The sequence below is a fragment of the Marmota monax genome, unplaced genomic scaffold (assembly GCF_021218885.2).
Source record: "Marmota monax isolate L192 unplaced genomic scaffold, Marmota_monax_Labrador192_F-V1.1 WCK01_AAM20220418_F8-fsc00277, whole genome shotgun sequence".
Lineage (NCBI taxonomy): Eukaryota > Metazoa > Chordata > Mammalia > Rodentia > Sciuridae > Marmota > Marmota monax.
In genome coordinates, this window is record NW_026694513.1 from 958,625 (window position 1) to 980,327 (window position 21,703).

Genomic DNA, 21,703 nt, shown 5'->3' on the forward strand with positions numbered 1-21,703 from the left:
TGCTGTGCAGGCCCACACCTGTTCTAAAAGGAGGGGTGTTTTTCCTACACTGCAGGAGAATGCTATGAGCTGGATCTTCTAGGCTGGGCTTTTGATATTCTAATAGAAAGACCAGAAAACAGGACTAGAAAACAGTCTGGCTTCCAATAGTAGTGTTTCCTGCCTGCTGTATGATCCTATATATTAGCAGAAGTGGAATGTTACCACATATTTTAAATTCTTTCTGTAACAAATCCTAATCTCTCTCACACACAAATACCTTGGCGTGGCAGGGCAAACAGCATGTGCTCAGAAAAGCAAAAGAAAAACACACATTAATAATTTTCAAATGACCACTCTTATACACATTTAAGTATAATTATAGTGGGCATATTTTTGTTTTATATTTTCAAGACTACAAGTAGTAAGTGACTACATCCTCATGGCAAAAACCATCCTGACCACTGTTTTATAATTTACTTTTGTCATTTCAAAACAGTCTTTGCCATTTTCCAGTGTAATTCAATTTCCCATTGTAATTCCCACTTAATTCAATATTCTACTAAAATATGCTTTTCATTCCCTGATTGGTGTTCCATTGTCCAATGTACTTTTGCACATTTAATCTTTAGCCAGTCTACTTTGTGAGATAGTTGTTTCCAACTGACTGGGGATGAACAGACTTTGTACACATTTTTGGGTACTCTGGGAGACATAAATGTCTAGAGGTGAAATGGTTGAGTTAAAAGAATACACATGGTTCTGGTAAAAGATGTTACAAAATACCTAACTATCCTCAGAAAAGTCATAGTATTTTCTAGTTCCATGAGCATTGTTCTCACCACTCCCCATTATACAAGGCAGGAAGCTGAGAAGATGGAGGAGACTCTGGTCCCCCGTGACCTTCTCCACTGCCACATTGTGAGACAAAGCAACCAACTGTGTCTGCTTTATGAAGGAGACTATAACCAGCAGACTACTTCAAGAGATGCTCAGAAGCTGATGCTTCACTTTTTTTTTTTTGCTTCTGAATGTCTTTTTCATTTATATCTCAATTGATATATAAGGCCAGACTGTCACATGCTGATTTAACCTTGTCAGATAAAGTCAAAGTCTCATTTCTTTAATAACTAACTGGAGAGTCCATGAGTCAACATGTAAAAAAGAAAAAAAAAGTGGTTGTAGAGGGGGAACAATAAAGGGAAACACCAGAAATACTTAAATGTTAGAAGAAGAAGATGATGATGATGATGAGCAAAATGTAATCAATAAAAATCAGCCACAGGAAGGAATTCAAAAGACTTACAGGAAAAAAAGAAAAGAAAAAGGAGTTGTTAACATTTGTTGGAAGAAAAAAAAAAATCCTAGCAATTTTTTCTACTTGGCTTCAAGTTCTCATCCTAGCAGAATGAACTCTTTCTTCCAGGAATTGGTGGCCAAATTCCCCCTAGGTGGAGTTTACAAGGGAAGTGCTTCTAACTCTCCTGCAATCTGGGATCACGTGTGTCCATGATTCTCACAAGCCAAGAAAGTTAAAAAGAATAGGAATCAGCAGTAGGGGTCTCCAACTTTCCCTTTCCCCAAAGAAACACTTCATACATTGCTTGTCTTAGGCAGAGAAATCCCACAGAATTAGGTACCAGCAACAGTGACAAAGGATTCAGGAGTTCAACTACTACTCCATAAAATGTATTCAGTGTCTACTGGAGTGTGGCATATTAGAACACCAAAGTGTCTCCAAAATATGAACAGACCTTGCATAAAACATGTAATTCAAGAGTAATTTTCCTATTGCAATTCTGTATTTGTTCCTCATGAAAAAGGTGATGGCTAAAAGCAGAAATTCTAGAAATACCTCATAGTTCAATCCTGATCCTCTTAGGAACAGAACTTAGATCTATTTGCTTAGCCTCTTTGTGTCTCAGTTTACTCATCTGTAAGATGAAGATGATGACACACAATATCTCATTTGATTCTTCTAACAGTCCCAGAAGGTAACAACATTCCCTACTTCACTGAGTTGTTGCACTGACCAAGTGAATTAATGTGTGTAAAGTGTTCGGAACAGTGCTGGCACATGCATGCTTTGTGTTTGCTTGTTAATTTTTATACTATCAGCTAAATTGGGGCTACTATGTAGCAACTGTATAAACAGTGTAAAATTTACTTGGCTCTGGGAGATTTTTATTAGTTCAAAATGTATGTAGTTAATGGGACTTCATTAATCTACACTGCATTATTTTAAACTTGCATAATGTAAATGAGTATGCACTATATAGGCTTTAAGTGCAATGGGTAATATTCAATTTCTTGTACTTTTAAACAGCAATTATTATTGACCAATATGTAAGGGCTCTGGTGGGTCAGATGACAGGCAGGCTTCAAGGCATGGGGAATATGAAGATGCCTGTCCAGGTTGACCCCATGAGAAACCAGTGATAATACTGTGTGCCAGGCACTACTCTATGGCTTTCAGATATATTATCATATTCAATTCTTACTATAGCCCTACAAAGTAATGGTTTTCAGAGCCCCATTTTACAGATGAAAAGACTGAGGCAAAAAACCTTAAGCAACTTGTCCAAGGTCACCCAGCTGGTAAGTGATGGCATGGTATTTAAACTTAAGTATATTACCCAAAGAACTCAAGTGTAATTGTCTTATTACAATTCAGAAAGTTATGAAGTATGCCAAGTTCCTCTTAGGTTCTTCTATTTTTTTCTCCCTTCAGGGCTTATTTATTTTGAAATACAGCCCTACCAGCAACTATTATGGCCATGGTATTCTTAAAGCAGACAATTTGAAAATACAGAAAAATAGAAAGAGAAAAACTTCAAACATAATATTTTCACCCAAAGATGACCATTGTTTAAATTTGGGTGTATTTTCTTAATCTTTTCCTAAGCACATGGTTTTAAGTTTATTTTACATACGTGATAAAATTATATACACAATTTTAAATCTTTCTTTTCTCTCCTATCTCATGATATTAAAAACTTCATAAATTTCCTTTAAATAGACTTCATAATCTGCTGCATGGCAGTTCCAGAATATATTTATCATTTCTCTCATGTTGGATGTTGGAGTTTTTCCAGTTTTTTTTTTCCCCCACAGTGGAATGAATCTTTGTCCCCTTTTTTTGATAGTTCTCCTTTTCTGACAGTCTTCAGATCCCCCTCGGCCACCCAATGATCCTGATAAAACACTATCCTTCCGACAGTCAAAGTTTACTTTCTAGAAGGGAGCTTATCAAACTCATTCATACTAAAGTATACATGGCTGATAAAGCTTATCTTCTTTTTAATCCTGCTTTTATCAATCTAAGACAAGGGAATGAAGCTTGAATTGTTGGGTTATAGTCATCAGATAATGTAGTGAAAGATCTCTTCCCAACCCCCAACTAGAGAGTAGACTCCACATTGGCAAAAAGTTATAGGGCTCAACTTAATTTCAATAAAGTTTATGAGAAGGCAGTTGAAAACTGAGGAGGTGGTAATGTGCTAAAAGAGATGAAAAGAATTTAAGTGAGAGTTTAAAAAAAATGGGTAGAAGAAAGAAAGATTTAGAAATTTCACTTAGCAGCACAAAGTATATTTGGCATCACTAACCTAATTTCTCCAGCTCTCGGGTTTGCCTTTCTAACGTGTTTGGCCTTAAGAGATGGGCCTGTCCACCTTCCTAGAACAGTTGGATGGGTTCTCAGCCCTAATTACCAAGCGCTGCTGAGGAGCAAGTCACCAGGAGCAGAAAGTAGAGTTGTGACAGGGATCATCATCTGCAGGTGCAGGGAACACTTCCAAGCCTGTGTCCACAAGCAAATACTGTTGAAGCCTCGCCTCTTAAGTCTCAAAATTCAAAGTAATAATCTCTGCGGGGGATTAGCGGCCCTGTGTGAAAGTTCCGGAAGCCTTGTTCTACTGCCAGTGCTCGCTCGCTCTTTCCTTTGCTCACCCAGAGGCTTCAGGTTTTCGAGGCGTCTGCCAAATCACATCCTGCATGGAAAGCAAGAGGGACTCAAGGCAGAACCAGTGTCCCCCAACTCAAAGCCTCTCCAAACTCTCAAGGGCAGCGCGTTCTCCCAGTGCCACCAGTGGGAGGGCTGGTGGTGGCGGGGGGGGGGGGGGAGAGAGACAGGGAGGGAGGGAGGGCGGGGCAGTGACTCCGCCCCCTCTGGATAAGGGGCCGAAGGAACCCTAAATTCCAAGACCTAACACGAGGGGGGGGGGACGAGCGATAGCCACTCTAGCTGAAGGCCATGGGGCAGACCAGGTTCCTGGAGAAGCACCCCCAGTTCCAGCCGGTGCGCTGGGCGCCTTCCCACGCCTGCTCTGCGGGACCCCAGGCGCCCCACGCACGCACCCACCCGCCTCCCTGGGCCCGCCGCTCCTCCCTCCTTCTTCACTGGTTGGCCGGGTCGCTGCGGAGAGCAGCGGCAGCGGGAGGAGCCGGGCGCGCCCGCCACGCAAAACCACCGCTCTAGCTGGGTGGCGAGCAGGCTGCGCGATCCCAGGTGGCAGCGGTGACGGTGACAGCGGCAGCGGCAGCAGTCTGTGCGCTTCCTCTCCCAGGAGCACCCGCATCCCGCCTCCGCCGCGCCACTGAGCTGCCGGCGATCCCGGGAGCCCCGGCCCACGCGCCCACGGCCGAGCCCCGCGCACAATAGCGGCCGTCGCAGCTGCGGCTCCGAACCTGGACGCCAGCCATGGGGAAGACGGCGAGGAAGGGATACGACTACAAGCGCTTCCTGAAGAATAACTGGTTGCTGCTCTCCACAGTGGCCGCGGTGGTGCTAGGTGAGCAGCGCGGCGGGTGGGCGATGCGCGCACCCTCACGCGTGCCCAGAGCCCAGGCCGCGTGCGGGGTGTGCGAGTGCAAGGGTGGGCATGGCGCGGGCGCAGTCTTTGCCGGGGCCACCCGCTCCCCTTGGACCTTGGCCTTGGACCCCAGACCGCCGTTTTCCCCCAAGAGCGCAATTTATGCATGCGAAGAATAAAGCTACTCGGGGGACTCCGTTTTGGGTTGCTTTACCCAAAATGATCAAAGGGGATTTAAAGGTGCAAAGGAAAGCAAGTAGCTCTGTTTTCTGCCCCTTTGAAAGCAAGCGTGGCTTAATATTTTTTTTCCATCCTATCTGCCCCACCCCCCGTTTTTTTCCTCCCTGAACAGCGTTATCCCACCAGTTACCGAAACGGATTACAGTTCTTTGTAGGACTAGAAGAGACACCTTAGCCTGCGGGCTGGCCTAGCCTCCAGGGGAGATTTGGAGTGTTGCCGCCCCTCACCCAGGGCGGTGCGCGGAAAGGTACCTTCCAAGGGAGTGAGCGCCTGCTTTCTGCACCGGGGCTCTGTAAAACTGCCAGATGCATGCCAGAATTCAGGGGCGTGCAGTTGTGGCCCACGGGAGATCACAGGGGAAAAGACAGAACTCGCATAGCCCAGTCTTCCTGTGCTACCTTGCTCTCCACGTTTTCTAATAAAAATAATGTTAAGCCAGTTTTACTTGTTTTTAAACATTTAAACTAGGGTGTATTTAAGTGATTCACTCCAGACAGATCACTGGACTAGGTTGTTGTCGGAGCTCGGAGGTACGGGTTATTCGTATTTTAGATCCTTAATTTCTGCCAAGGTCGTCTCTTTTCTCAGTTGGGCCCAGGGATACCCTTCTTTGAGCTTGCACAGATGGAGAAATCCAGCAAAGTGAGGGCTGGTGCACCCTCTGGAGAAAGTGGATTCCTTGACAGGCTCCACCCTCTGCTCGGAAACCTGCTGCCTTTAATAGAAAGGCAGGTGGGGGGTGGGGCAGCCTGTCTCCCTTCTAACCTCAGGCACCTTCCTCTCGGTCTGCTGCTTCTAAATCTGAGTGTTTGGTGCTGCCTGCCCCCTTCCAAAATCCTCCCCATCAAAAACGAGACAGCAACAACAGAGAAAAACCTCTGGATGTTAATGGGATACTTGGGGTCAGACAGGCTCCTCCTGAACCTTGTGCAAAGGAAAGTCGTGTTTCTGGTAAATAAATAATATCCTGGAATTGCCTTAGCAGAGAACATCTGTGGGAGGAAAGAAGACAAGTGTTGGCTTCTTACCTCTAGAAATTGCCAAGTGACTTTGGGCATTTTTAGAGACAGGTTTGTCCTGCCCTACCACATGTAAATAGCAATTCTACAAAGACCAATTTGATTTCCCTTTGGCCAAATAGAAGAGATGGCCATGTTTATTTTCCTAGTAAATAATTGGAATTATTAAATGCCTTTATAAAGACTTTAGGGATAACCCTAGTCAGTGTCTCCCTCCCAGTCCCTGTGCAAGTGCAGTGTAATGCTGCCTTTTCAGCCCTGAGCTCTCCAGATACTCATTTGTTAACCAAGTGGTCACCACAGCCACTCACTAGAGGCCAGTTTGAAAGATTTTGAGTAGTTGCTCCCTGACCTTTGGACCCAGTTGCATAAATATATCTTCAGTGTCAAGAGTGATTTCGTGTCCATTTGCAGGTGTCTTTTGGTATCAGGTGGACCTTTCTCCATAAAGACAATTCACCATTTAAAAATTGTAAGTGCCTGGCTAAAGTATGGTTGGACATTTGCTCCTCTAGACTGCAACCCAGGAAAGTCCCTCCACAAGTTTCTGCTTCTGATCTGAGAAGTCTCAAGTCTAAACCATCCCCAGTGTGCCTATCCTGGCACTTCCTGGGTTCCTCCTCTTTTCCTTCTTTTTGGAATGCACTGGGCCTGAGTGAAAAATCATGCCTCTTTTTGTGTGATTAATACCAGCTCACTTGCTTAACAAGCAGTGAAATTCTAGCCACTTGATAACAGTGGCACTGAGTATCCATTAGCCCTTTGCTAGGTTATGATACTAAGAGTTTATAACTGCCTTAATTGATTCAGAAGAATCACAGAATTCTTCTGCAACCACCTTTTCTGGACTTTTCTTCTTAAAGAAGAAAAAACTCTCAAATTTATTAACTACTCTGTTGAAATATCATCTTATTACAGTCATTGAAATGTTTGGTTCTTGCTATACACAGATCAGCGGCCCTGACTTTATAAAATATTTCAGTTATTGAAATAAAGGGCAAAGACTCTTTATGAGCCTGTTTAAGGTCTCTAGTTTTCCAAGATACAACATATAAGAGGAAATGCAATTAAAGATCATTTTATTAAATGAGAAATTAACTCTTTTCATGGACAAGAAGATGCTATGAACTAAACATTTCTCAAATTCTTATTCACAAAGTGAAGGAATTAAATAGTAAGGTAACCACCTTTATTAATTTCTGTGAAATCCTACAGGATCCTGAAAATAATATCTTGGATTTTCAATGAAAAGCCTTTCCTAAAATGCCATGAGGATCATTTCCATTGCTTCGATTATAATTCTTATAGGCTTTTCCCTGCTTCTCTAGTAAAAGAGAATCAGCACAGAACTTGGAGATAGGAGTCCTGGGCTTGAATTCTGGTACTGTCAAGCTCTACCATCTAGACAAATTGCTACTTTCTGGGACCCTCAGTTGCCTTATCTGGAAAATGGGGATATGTTATTAGGGTTAAGATAATGTAAAAATACTCAGTTTTGTGGCTGGTATATGATAGGCACTCAATAAATGTTATTTCAAGGTAAATCTGAATGATTTGATGATGAGAAAATTAATATTTTCTTATGAAATAAAGTCTCCCAAGCTATGTCACTGTCTTCTTTCCTCTTAGTGTTCAGCCTATAATTTGGAGCTCTAAACCAATAACTCTGTAACATTATTCCTTTTTTAAGGGAACTGGAAAGAATTATCATTTTGCTTTGTGCCATACAGCCTGATCCTCAATTCCTTTAACAAGCAGAAATTAAGAAGGAAGAGGTTTTGTGTTGTAAGTGGGAATGCTGTCCAAGCAGAATTACCGAGTGAGAGAATTCTGTGAGCACTCTGATCCCAGTTACCCCAAAGCAATGATATCACATGAGGTGTTGGTAGGCTATTGTGTTGCCCTTTAACCACCTCGTAGTATAAAGCCTCATCTTCCTTTCCAGACTGGTTAAGTGTCATTTCACTCATTTGAAAAAATCTGTGATTTCCAGCTTAGGAATCTTGGGAGGAAGCAATAGGTATTGTTTACACAATGGCACAAGAAGGTCTACTGTTGTAAATCATTTCCTTTGGAGCCCTGAGGAAGCAATCATTGATAGATTGCAATTTTCCATGGTCTAAAATAAAAAACAATTCCCTCAAGTTCTTAGTAATACCCTTGCCTCACATCTCCTCCTCTGGAGTTTTTGTGACATATACCTGGCAGTGTTCATTTGAGACTTGGTGTCTGCTTTCTTTTGTCTGATTTTATGTCTGTCTGTAAAGTCCCCTGAGGACAGGGCCAGCCGTAACTCATGCTGGTTCCAGGACCAGACCCTCACATCACAGAGCCTTGGCTCAGCAGGGTTGAGGAACCAACACTTACATCATTTGCTCAACAAATATGTAATGGGTACCCACTGTGTGCAGGGTCTGTTTTTAAAGCCAGGTCACACAGCAACTGTCAAAATTCCCTGCCCTTGTAGCACTTATGTTCCAGTAGAGAGAGGTAGAGGGTAAACAGTAAGTTGGCAAAATACAACATAGAGTATGTGAGATGTTGATAGTGCTCTAGAGCAACATAAAGCCAGGTAAGTGGTTAGGGAAGGTAGGGGCTACAATTTTAATAAGATGACAGGGAAGGCCATACTGAGGGTGATGGTTGAATCAAGGCTGAAAAGAGGTGAAGGAGCAAGTTTTCACAGATATCTGGGAAATACCACAACTCTGTCATTAAACAGCAAGGAAAGGAGTGAGGTGAGCATAGAGTGGAAGGAGATGAGGTGGAGGTGAGAAGGGGACAGACCAATAAGGTAGGTCAGGCACAAAGTCCAGGCAAGACGAAAGGGTGCCTCAGTTGAGCAGCCTGCTGTGCAAGTGGAAGTGGAAGGGAAAAGGCAGGTGTTCAGTAGGTTAACCTGTGCAGGCTTGGAGGATTTGCTCTGAAAGAGAGGCAGTGGTCTCCAGCAGGAAAGGGAGTCCCAGAAGGGGTGCCCTCTTGGAAAAGAGTATGACACATTGTTGCAATGTGAACATTGAGAGGTGGAGGAGCCCAGGGGACATTTGGTAAAAGTAGGCAACAAGCAGTTGGATGAATGAATCTCCTGCTTAGGAGGCAGATTTGGAGTGGAATGTCAGAGAGAGCATTTCAGGTACAGAAAGAAGTTAAAACTTTGGCAAGAACCTATCTGGGGAGAAGACCAAAGACAGTGCCCTGGCCACTAAGCATTAGAAGTATGAGTAGAGAAGGGGACCCAGAGAGGGGAAAACAAAGGAGTTAAAAACTGGAGGGAATATTGGGCAAGAGGCTTGGTGAGAAAGAGGAGGGTGCTTAACAGCATGGGAGTGAAAAAGGACAAGTGACCTTTCTTTGGAGCTACTTAGGTGTGATAGAATTGGGAGAAAATGGTAGTTAGTGTAAGATCCAGAGATGTTATTTTTTTTTGTTTCACTTTTAGGAGACTTAATCCTGATTTAATCTGAAGAGAAACAATCATTACAAGTAAAGATACAGGGGCTAGGGTTGTGACTCAGTGATAGAGCCTTTGCTTAGCATGTGTGGGGCACTGGGTTCAATTCTCAGCACCACATATAAATAAATTAATTAATGACCATCAACGACTAATAAAAACATTTAAAAAAAAAGATAAAGATACAGACAGAGAAGGATGAATGATGGATGATGAGGCCCAAGAGAACAGAAGACACTTATCTGTGGGTGGAGTGGTCTGGTGAGGGCTTACCCTGGGCAGAGATGGGCTTCCACACTCCCAAGATGGAAGGTGAAGAGTTAAGGTTGTATTCATTTCCTGTGACTACTGTAAGAACTGTAAACAGGGTGGCTGAAAACAACAGAAATTTATTCTCACCAAGTTCTGGAGGCCAGAAGTCTGGAATCTGGCAAGGCCACACTCTCTCTGAGAGTTCTGGGGGGGGGGGGGTATCTGCTTTTGGACTCTTCCATCTTCTGGTGGCAGTCCCAGCATTCCTGAGCTGGTGGCCATACCTCCTTTTCACACCACTTTCTTCTGTGTTTGTGTGTGTGTGGTCTCCCACTAGCTCTGTCTTCAGTGATGGCGTTTTGAGCTTGCTTGGAAAATTCTCCTTTGAAGATCCTTAACTAAATCACATCTTGCCATATAAGATAATATTCACTCTTCTGCCACTCAGGCTACTATTCACAGGTTCCAGAGACTAGGGCATGGGCCTGTTTGTTTGGAGACCACCAGTCCAACCCCTACAATAGTTAATCGTTGAAACTGCTGTTAAAGTGACCTATCTCTAAGAAGTAGACTGGATCATAGTGCTCCCGGGCTTAAAACAGTGCAGAACTGTCCACTGCCCTCAGGGTGGAGAGGATGTCTTTTTTTAGCATGACATCCACAACCCCCCACTGTCTGCATCTAGCCTGCTCACCTCATCCTTCAAGACCCAGATTAGACCCTCCCTCATATGGTTAGCCCCCGCCCCAAGGTGGTGCAAAATGCTCTCCCTTCCAGTTTCACATGTGAGATCAAAGATTTAGGGTGGCTTACCATATGCCAAGCACTGTTCTGACCCATTTGATCTTTCTAGCAAGCATATTTTCAGGAAATTGAAGCCAAGAGAGTGAAGAAACTAGCCCAAGGTCACTGATCAAAGGCAGAGCTGGGATTCAAATCCTGGCAGTCTGGCTCTAGAGACTGCTCCTAACCATTATGCTTTCCCACTGATGTTTCTTGTTGAGAGCCACAGCTGAGTTGGAATGGCCCCTGGCATTTTGCCAATAGTATTGGTTGAGAGGCAAGCCATTAAGATGATGCTGGATTGATTCGGTTGTATATTAGACCTTTACTGTCCGCCCGATATATAGCATTGGGCAAGAATCTAAATTTAAAGACAGCATAGCCCAATCTACACCTGTGGAGCCTAATCCCCTGGAACCTCTTTCTATAGTACAGCTGGAAAATTTATCATGCAGGCAGGGTATTATTAATAACTGTGCTATTCTATCTCCTGGTGAAATTACTTATATACCTCTTGGAGAACTAGCTATAATTTTTATTTCACCTTCATAATCAGGATCAATTACCCCAGGACTTATCATAAGCCCTTTTAGAGTAGAAGAACTGCGTCCTAACAATAAGCCTACTGTTCCTTGGGGAAGAGGTCCTTTTACTCCTGTGGGAATGATTTGAACTCCCATCTCTGGAGTTAGTACTGCTCTGGCGGAGGCGCAGATGTCCAACCCTGCGCTCCCTCTGGTTCGTCTGATGAGAGATCTAATGGATAATGTGTCCTGGACACTACCCTGATGGTGTTGCTGGGTTCCTCCATGGTGTTTCTGGGTTCCTCCAGTGCCCCATATGTTTGTGGTTGTGGGCCCACGGAGCATTGGGCCCCCCTGTCCGTTCCTGCCAGTAGCATATGCTTGTCTCAAAGATTAAGCCTTGCATGTCTAAGTACGCACAGCCGGGGTGGACAGTAAGGTCTGATATACAACCGAATCAATCCAGCATCATCTTAATGGCTTGCCTTTCAACCAATACTATTGGCAAAATGCCACAGGCCATTCCGACTCAGCTGTGGCTCTCAGCAGTTTCTAACTAGTATCTGCCTGGTATTTATGACCCTATATTCTGGTTTCTCTGCCTCCCTATCAATCCATGAGCCCTGGAGGGAAGGAATCCTGTGCCGCTCCTCTCTGTGCCTAGAGCAACTGTCTCTGTGCCTAATAGGTGACATTCAACATTTGTTGAATTGTTGAACCATTTAAGACCCAGAGAGTTAGTAAGAATAAATCAGTGAGCACAAAACTTACATAAAACTTCATTTTCTCCATGAAGTCTTCTCTGTCTAGTTCAGCCCCATCTGATCTATATCAGTAGCACAGATTAACACTTCCCTTAGTCTACATTTATATCAAGCATGCTCATCTTTTCTTCCTTAAACTAGATTATAAACCCCTTGAGGGAACTCCTGTTACACCCAGAAGTCACTTGGAAACAAAATGAGACCTTAAAATTGTGCAACTGGCTCTTAAAAAGCTATGTGAAAAAGTATATCCTACACTTATACTTTTTGGATCATTGTTTCTTATCAGAAAGAAAGGGAAGAAAGGGGTTTGGATTAACTGGAAAAGCAAAAGGGATTCCATTCATGTGCTGACTCCTGCTTATAGGAAGTAGACTATTTGTTATGATATTTATTGAGAAAGAAATGGAAACCAAAGTTCTGAGATGGATTACTGATGTCTGTCAAGGGCATAGCTTTGTAGTATAGTGGTACGTGTGTTGCATACTTGTAGACCCTGGATTAGAAAATCTCTGAGATTGATAATCTTTAACTCTATGATATAGTCATTCCTCAGGTCACTACTGGCAGCCAGAGACTTCTGCAGGGCACTAAGGAGATAGGGTTAAGGGGTGGTTAAAAAGTATTATATGAAGATGGAATCACCTGGATCTTGAGTTAACTATTCTTTGATTTATCTATCTATCAGTCATTTATCAACCTATCATCTATCTATCTGTCATACATATCTGCTTAATTAAGAAGCTTAAAGGAAAGGTCCCTAGCTGGATTGGCCCAAGTTCTACCTATTTAGGAATCAAGAAAAGAAAATTGAATTTTGAATGCCTATTCCTGTTGCTTTCATTTTTAAAACTAAATCACAACCAGAGCTGGGATTGTGGCTCAGTGGTAGAGTGCTTGCCTAGCACATGTGAGGTGCTGAGTTTGATCCTCAGCATCACATTAAAAAAATAAATAAACAAACAAATAAAATAAAGGTATTGTGTCTATCTACTACTAAAAATATTTAAAAAAAATAAATCAGAACCTACCAGATTAGAAGAATCACTGAAAAGATTCTGATTTGAGGTTGTTCTATGCAAGGCATATACATTAAATCTATCAAATAAAAACCCCAAAATAAATTATCTAAACATAAAATTATAAGATGAATTATAAAATGAACCTTAAAATGATTTTTTTTCATATTAGAGTCTGCACATCAGGGTGCACATTCCAAATGCCACCTATTGAGGACTTTGAAGTAAATTGCTAATAATTGACATATATTAAATGTCTTGTTAAATGTTACTCAATCTAAGATTTAATGTTTTATTCAGTACAATTGAACTATAGAATAAAAGTTACCCACTTGTCAAAATTTGAGCACCATGGGCTGGAGTGTATCTCAGTGATAGAGCACATGAAGACCTGGGTGTTCCATCCCTGGCACTGCAAAAGAAAAAAAAAAAAAAAAGGAAAGAAAGAAAAAAGAAAAATTTTGAGCACCAGGCACAAGAAACAAAGAAAGTTTCAACAGAGAAACATGATGTGTTAAATTTTTTGTGTGCTAATTCAGGAAGTAGCTCAGATGAGTAAGAAACCTAAGTTAAGTCAGACAATGTGTAAACCAGTAGGGTTAGGACTCAGCTTTTAAGAGCATATGAATGCACGTGTGAGCTCTTGCTTATACAGAGAGAGCTTTCCACATTAATTACTTGTGAGAAATTGTGATTACCTTTAACAGAGTTGAGACCAAAAATAACTCCTGGAGTGTCAGTAATTTGCCAGGCTGCTGCCAGGGAGGCTGTATTTGCCTGAGGAAATCTGCAGTTCTCCCATGTCACCGGAAACCTCGGGTCACTTAGACTGTGGGGACTCAAGCACGACTTAAGAAAATGTACTCATTTTAGATGACATGGAATGGCCCACATAAACCCCCCTGCAGCATCATCTGTTGAAGTAGCAAATGTTTTAAATGGCCTTTCCTATTTTGAGTGTTAAACATACATTCAGTAGAAGACAACATTGGAGACAGTTACTATGAAGCCCACAACTCACTTTGGAGCTATAGAGCAGCTAAGCTGGTACTTTTAGAAGGAGCAAATTAATTATACTTGCTGGGGGAACAGCCTTAAACTGCAACAGAGAGTGCTCTGTTGTAATTAATACACTCCACAGTAACACCTCTGTTAATGGAAAGGAAGTGTTTTCAGTGACTCATTCCTTGCCAGAAACGTTGTTACCTTGCTTCAGAAACTATCTGCTGACTGCCTGTTCCTTTATCACAGGGAGGACATTTTCGTTCTAACAAATACCCCTATATTTTTCAGGTGAGATAGAGCTTGGGTGTGGGGGGACACTATGCCTCATTCTTCACCACTCAGACCCAGACCAGCACTGAGGAGTAAGATCCTCCACCAGTCCATCTGCTCAAGCTGAAGTCTTAGTTCTCAGGCTCCTTCTTAGTCTCACAGTCCCTTACTGTATCCAAAGATGTGACAGTGGCCACAGCAAATCTCCAAGTATCTTGCAAGGGTCTTAGCACCAACATCATGTGGTCTCTGCTTAACACTGCATGTTGAAGCAAAGTGGTGGGTTTTGGGATAGGAACTTCAGCTCAGAAATGACCCCAGAGATGGTCTGTACTGCATGTTTATTCTTGTAACTGTTCTGAGAGAAATATTTGAGCTCAGCACTTAGATGTTTAAACTACAGCACTCACTCAACCAGGGGGAAAAATTTTAGGCAAGAGAGCTCATGTGAGATTTTGCAATTAAATTGTTTTTCTACCACTGTTCCATTGCTTAAGAGTTAGCTGGTTATTTAAAATTTAGTAATGAATTAAGTCAATAACAATAAGTTTAAAAAAAGATACCCTCATCAGATATGCCTAAACTAAAGAAAGCCTAATCTCCCAGCCTCTGCCCATTCCTGGAAAATAAACTGGTTTTACCCAATTTGTGTGCAAACTCACATACTTAATTGCTTTTTGAGCTACTTAGTCACTTTACAAATTTCACATAAGATTCCCTAAATTATAAGACACCACAGGAAGCACATTTTCTCCTTTGAAAAGTTCTTTTTCTTGTGGCTAAGTGAGCTTAATACTAATATATATTGAGGACTTACTTGAGTTAATTGTATATTGATTTCCTCTTTGATCCCCATACATTAAATGAGTTAGGGGGTTCCCATTTTGCAGATGAGGACACAGAAACGTATAACACTAAGGTCATGTGCCTGAGGACACAGAGGTGAGGTTTGCATCCAAGATTGATTCCAAAACTTAGGTTATTAACCACTAAGCAAGGTTTCTTCCTCCCTAACAAACCTAGATAATCTAATTGGTAGTTAAAAGCATTCTTGAAGACTTTATTCTTCATTTAGCTAAATAAAAACTATTATCTTGCTCCCTCCTTTCTCTCTCTTGACTCTTTTTTTGTCATCTTTATTCAGAGCCTGCCACAGTGATCAGTCCTGTTTCCTACGTCAATCTTCTGTTTGAGCTTATATTTTAGTCGAACTTGTCTAATAGTTGCTTTCCCGTGGTGGGTTGTACTTTTCCTTCATGAATACTTTTGCTCAGATGTTTCATCCAATGTTAGTTACCCTGTGCATCACTGAGGATAGATCTCATTTCCATTTTTATTGTATAGATTTCTCTGATTGTTTAATCAGAATTTATCTCTCTTCTTTAAATTCTTATAATCCTTAATTTATATTCACAAATATTCAGTACTCACATCACCACTCCCAACCCTGCCCTGTAGCAGGCATCACTAATTGATTATAGCACTTCTTACTACTAAGCTCTGTCATGGCCTCAGAATCTTCAAAACTAGGCTCTAAGCAACCTAATCAAACAGGATTGACATAAAAGGTTAAAAGTACTGTCTGTTGCTAGGAAAATCTATTCATTTAGCAATCAATTAGGCACTCAGTTGAAATTAAACAAGTATGGAGTCACTGGCAAGAGATGCAAAGTCTAAGTTTTGTCTATTGGTGATAATACATGCACAAATATCGTTAACATGAGCCTCCAAGTGTGGCAACTGCTACCTAAAAGCTACAACATGCCTTGGGTCTTAAAAAGAGAGTTGGAATTGGGGAAAAGTTCCTGGAGGAGGTCATAGTTGGAATGGCTTTGAGCAGGTGTGATAGGATTTTTGGGCCTATCAGAAAGATGGAGTCCAGATAAGAGGTGTTGATGGGATTACAGAGCCTTTATCCTGTCCGGTTCTGTTTGAGTGTTGCATGAAACTACTCTTTCATACTTGTGTCTTGGTTCACTTGAGACTGGGTAATTTATAAGCACAGAGGTTTATTTGGGTTCACAGTTCTGGAGAATGGAAAGTCCAAGAGCATGGTGCCTCAGCTCATGGTGGAAAAGCCAAAGGGCAAGCAGGTGCAGGTGAAGGAGAGACAACGCAAGGAGCAGCCTTACTTCAGAACAAACTGTTCTTGTAGTAACTAGTCCAGTCCTGCAGGAGCAAGAATTCACATTGGGGAGAAAGGCATGAATCTGTTGTCACAATCTAACTGCCCCCCAACACTGCCACAGTGGCAATCAAATTCCAACATGAGTTTCAGAGGGGACAAACTGTATTCAACTCATAGTAACGTGTATTGTTGTGTCTTCACACTTCTCTCTCGCCTCAGAATGCTGTCCCAAATGAGCCCTAAAATATTTTGACTGATCACAAAACCTTCTTCATTGAAAAATGAAAGATATAAATTATATCAGTGTATGTAAATCCACTGATTTCCCTAGTTACCCACTAAGTCCTATGGATCTTTAGAGACCCTGGGGCACTCCTGTCCAAAACCCACGTCGTCCCAACATATTTAATTTCTAGTTTGGAGGCCCCAGGAAAAAGAGTAAGGCTGGCTGCTGCTAACAATTCTGAAGCCATTTTTGTGTGATTTCAGAATGGCCCTGAAGCGCTCAGCATCTCTCTTTCCTAAGGAAAATCTGATATCCAGAGAATTCTCTGAGTTAATTTGCAAAAGTGGAATAACTGGAGTTGGGCCATGGATTAGTGCTGAATGAGCCTTGGATGGTAGAACCTTTTAAAAATGTGATATTTAGCAAATCCTACACTTTTTTTTTTCCATCAGTGCTGGAGAAAGAACCCAACATGTTAGGCAAGAGCTCTAATCCCGACCTATAACCCCAACTCACAACTCCTACATCTTTTAGTGAATTTCTCCCACTCCAAGTATTCTTCCTTTAACCTACTTATTCATAGTCTTCTCATTTCTCTCCCTGTCTGGAGATTATTTCTATGATAAGAAATTAGTTTGCCTGTCTGTGCTACCAGTTCCAGTAGATCTCAAGCACTGCTTGGATAAACACTAGACTTAGTTATTAAAGATTCTAAAGATAGAATTTTTTCTTTTTTATTAGAAGTTAATTGTCAACTAGGAGATGAAACAGGCTTGCTCCATTTGTGCTTCCTCTCCCTGGTTCCTTTCTCATGCCAGGAGAGTTTCCTGAGGTTTCACTAACTAGATTGTGGACATTCTGAGATCCTTGGAGGAATGGAGTTCAAACTTCATGGCCAGTTTAGAAACCACAGAACTGAGAATCATGTCCAAGTCTCTTCTGTGACTGGTTTGACACCTACATTGAAAATATTGATATTGTCCAGTAATTTCCAACTAGCTTATTTTTTTTTAAATTAGAAGTTTATTTGTTAGAAGTTTAAGTAGAAATGATTGAGTAAGGTTTAGTTGTTTCTTAAACCTCAGGTTGATGTCTACAGAAGACTGCATTTATTGTATCCTAGATATAGACCCCTGAAGTGGTCTGAATCAGTACTCATCACCAAGCTCCTGTAGAATCCCCTGAATCCTACTCAGGTCCTGTGCATTAAGGAAAGGGGTTGGCTGATTATTGTGGGTAGGAAGCTGTGTCTTTTTGCTTAGATTCTATTGCCCAATCTCTTTCCCCCTTCCTCCACACCCTCTCCACTTCCCCTCTTGCCTGAGGGAATATCTGTGGCCCAGGAGGACAGACCTGAAAAAGGAGGCCCAAGAGTCTCACACACATACACGAGTCCATGAGCAAATAAAATGCTCAAGTGTTACTGTGAGAAGGAGATCCCCACCATATTTGATTTCTTGATCATCTTGGATGAATTCACATTTATTTCTGGAACTTAAATCTAATCCTTTGTTGTCATCATACGACCTGACACATGTGGAGGTACTTTATAAAATCATCAAGGGCCTTATGAATGCTTATTATTGTTTCTCAGAAACAAAAACAAAGGAGGGTTGCAAATAATAAAACTTGGATTCTGAGTAGGATGTTATTCCTTGGAGGCATTGGCCTAAGATGTCATCTTCACGTATTTTCTCCAGTCCTACTCACATCCTGTATGAAAAGGCTTCTGGGCTTCTTTTGGTGGCTGTTGACATGTTTAATATTCCATACAGGAGTGTTCTTTCCTTTCAAAATGAGAGCCTAACAAGCTGATCTGTCTTTGCCTTTCTTCTTCCAGTGAGGATTAAGAGAAACTTCAAGGTATTACAAATAAACTTCTGACCTAGCCTTTCAGCACTGGAGCTGCCTCATTTTAATTTAAGAAATATCACAAAATTCTTAAAATATGTCTTAACTCATTTGAAGATAAAAGTAAATATTTCTAAACTGGGCATGATAGCACATGTCTATAATCCCAGCAGCTCAGGAGGCTGAGTCAGGAGGATTGTGAGTTCAAAGCCAGCCTCAGCAATTTAGCAAGACCCTAAGTAACTCAGAGAGACCCTATCTCTAAATAAAATATTGAAAAGGGCTGGGGATGTTGCTCAGTATTTATGGCCCCTGGGTTCAATTCCTGGTACTAAAATAAATAAATAAATAAATACATATTTTTATGATCCTTCTGGGAGTGAAGAAGGAGTAGGGTTACAGCTTCCCAAAGTTAGGACAAAGGGGTATACAGTTGGCAGGGAGACTGCATGGTTAGCATCATGGAGAAGAGAGTTCAAGGGGACACACACTTTGTGAGCGGAAACAGATGGAGAAAAGTTGGAGTGTCTCAGTTTCTTAGACAAAGATTCAAGGTTCATCAAACTGGGGATTCCAGGCTTGTGGCAGGTCTAGAAAATCTGGGGTGACTGGCTCACTTCTTTCTTCCAGAGTTCATTCTGATATCACGTTGCTCTTGACTAAACCTCCTAGGAGGGAGAGGGTCAGATTTTGTTTATATGGAGAGAAGTGTTCCTAACATTGTGTAATGAACTGAGAAGGTGTTTTTATAGCAGTTATGAAACTAGCTATTGCAAAGAGGTAGTGATCAGGGACATATGGTATTAAACTTGAGAAAAAGTTATGACCTTCTCCAAACCATACAGGTGTGGGTGATTGCAGGCTCATATTTTCTGAGGAGTGGATAGAGTGGAATATGACCACAAGGTACATGAAGTTATTTCATAGGAATGCATAAAATCCATTGATAGCTTGAATTACCCTTGATATTATCAGACAAACTGTTTTACGAGGAGAAAAGTAGAATAAAGAGGTAGAAAATGGGATTTTAGAGCCTACAAGTCAGGACATAGATATGTATCTCAGGAAGTAACCAACCATGCATGCAGGGGATGGACGCACTTCCCGGGGAGAGCAAGAGTTTGGTCCATCTAAGATTGAAAGGTTTATTCACCAGCTGGGTATCTGAACCCGTGGGATGATTGCTCTAGAGAGTACTGATGGTCTTCATTTTTCCCATTTAATCTCACCTTCATTTGAACCCAGAGGGCTCCTCAGGCTTCAGAGGTTCCAAAAGAAGTTCCCAGATGTAGGAACTTGGCCCTTCACTTCTCATATGCACAGAACCTTAACTTTTGTTGATGGAGACCTAGTCCATGAGTCAAGAGTTACATTTTTTATGATGCGTTTCCGGGTTTCATGGTCCTGGGATGATGGGAAAATTTGTACCCACATTCCTATAGCCCAGTTTTCATGCCTTGCAAATAGCATCCTCCATCAGCTGTTTTCTCCTGCCCTTCTTAACCAAGTTTCATGAGCAGAGGGTGAAAAATGCAGTGACTTCCTGGTACATACATTGAATTGCAATTGTTCAGTTCAATGCAGCAGGTGTCAGATACCTACAGTGTGTCAAACACAGGGCTGGGACAGTGGTGGGGGGCGGGGGTGTGCAGGCATGAACATGAGCAGATGGTGCTTCTGCCTTAGGCCTGAAAATGAGATGGGAGGGGAGAGAGAGAAGAAGTTGGTCAGAGGGGGCAACAGAGATGCAGCTAAAGCTCAGCAGGGCCCAGAGGAGAGACTCAGTCCTGAGGAGAAACCCTGGGAAAGGCTTTCTGGAGGAGGTGGCATTTTAAGTAGATTTTAAAGAATGGATAAGTGTTCTTTAGGCAGCAATAGTGGCAAAGGGTTTTCCAAAGAGATGGATCTGTTTTAAGATGGGCATGAAAGCAAAAAAAAAAAAAAAATTTTAATGTAAAACATTTGTAACAGCTGTATATGCTGATATTGAGGGTGGGAAGGCCATGCAGGCCTGGATCAGAGACCTTTCAGGAAACAGGCGGTAGGCTCACTCAATAGGGTTCTACTGAACAGAATTAAATCAGGGGACTTTATATAGAGTTAGGCGGGATTAAGGGAACTAGCAAGGAATGGAGAGGTACCTAGGGACTAATAACTATGTACTCTGTTAGCTTCATTGGGCCTGAACAGGGGAAGGGGGCACTCGACCACAATCCAGTGAAGACTGAGGCAGAGGGAACAAATGACAAGACCTATGTAACCACTAAGGAACACAGATATTGCCAGAACCCTGGCAAGGCAGGGAGGGAGGGAGAACAGAAATCCCACAACTTCAATCTTTCCACTCTTAGGATCTACCGCCAGTGCCTCCCCTTGGCTAACTCCAGCCCAAACCAGAAGGTAAGGAATCCTAGCTCAGCCTGCCAACACACAGCGTAGGGCAAAGAAGGACAGAGGGCAAGTCTGGAGGACACATGGAGAATAAGCTGCACAGAAACATACGACATTGAGTTCCACACTGAAAGGTTTTTCAAGACACTATTATCAAAAAGAACTGTTGAAAAGATAAAGTCTGTGAATGGTAGCATAGAAATCTTTTCATGATTCTGGTGATGACTGTGGCTGCCACTCATGGCCACTGTGGGAAAGAAGAGGAGAAAATGGCTCCCACAACATCTGTATCTATGGCCACCCTCCAGCATGGCCACCCTCCTGCCTTTGCCCTATCACATAAGCCTCTCCCCTTGGCCTCCACATCTGAAGGACTTGTCCCACATCAATTGTTCTTTTTTCCATGTAGTAGGGTAGATGTATTTGATGGAGAAGGTACTCAGAGTATCTTTTGCTCTGCCCATCTGTAATTTAGGACTCTTTTAGCTGGAAGTGTCATATAATCTAGTTCAAATAAGTTTAAGCCAGAAAGATGAGAGAGACTTAGAATTTATGGCACAGATAGTAGTACCAAAAGTAGTACTTGGCTTCAGGTATAGCTAGATTCAGAGGTTCAACAATATCATTGAGACCTGTTCTTTCTTTACATAGAGTCTCTGCATTTTGCTGTTTGTACTTCCAGCAAGACTTTTATAGATAGTGAGAAAGCAGCAACCACAGCTCAGGGTACCTGTTTCCCAATTATACATGGAGGAAAAGAGAGAGATTCTGGTCTCTGTAGATTCCAACTAGATTCTTGGGCCTTAGTCTGAGAGTCCCTCAGTCCTATTTGAGTCATAGACTCATTTTCAGTAAAGTCTTGGGACCAAAGAAATGTAATGAATGACAGACCAAAGTCACTCTCAATTCTGTGCTGTTCCCCCAAACTTCTGAACTGTGGTTTTGGGGTTAGCTCCTCCTGAAACAGATTAAGAGTTGAGAGGTGC

At 42.1% G+C, this 21,703-nt stretch overlaps 1 protein-coding gene across 2 annotated transcripts in view; it reads left to right on the forward strand.

Moving 5' to 3' along the window:
* Positions 1-4,233: 4,233 nt before the first annotated feature.
* Slc1a1 (solute carrier family 1 member 1) overlaps positions 4,234-21,703 on the forward strand; it is a 79,316-nt gene continuing 61,846 nt past the window's right edge. The window contains exon 1 of one of the 2 annotated variants that reach the window (XM_046420172.2): positions 4,234-4,772. In XM_046420172.2, the coding sequence (XP_046276128.1) occupies positions 4,682-4,772 (91 nt within the window). In that variant the 5' untranslated portion in view covers positions 4,234-4,681. The remainder of the gene's footprint in view (positions 4,773-21,703) is intronic. The other variant, XM_046420171.2, reaches the window with a different exon arrangement.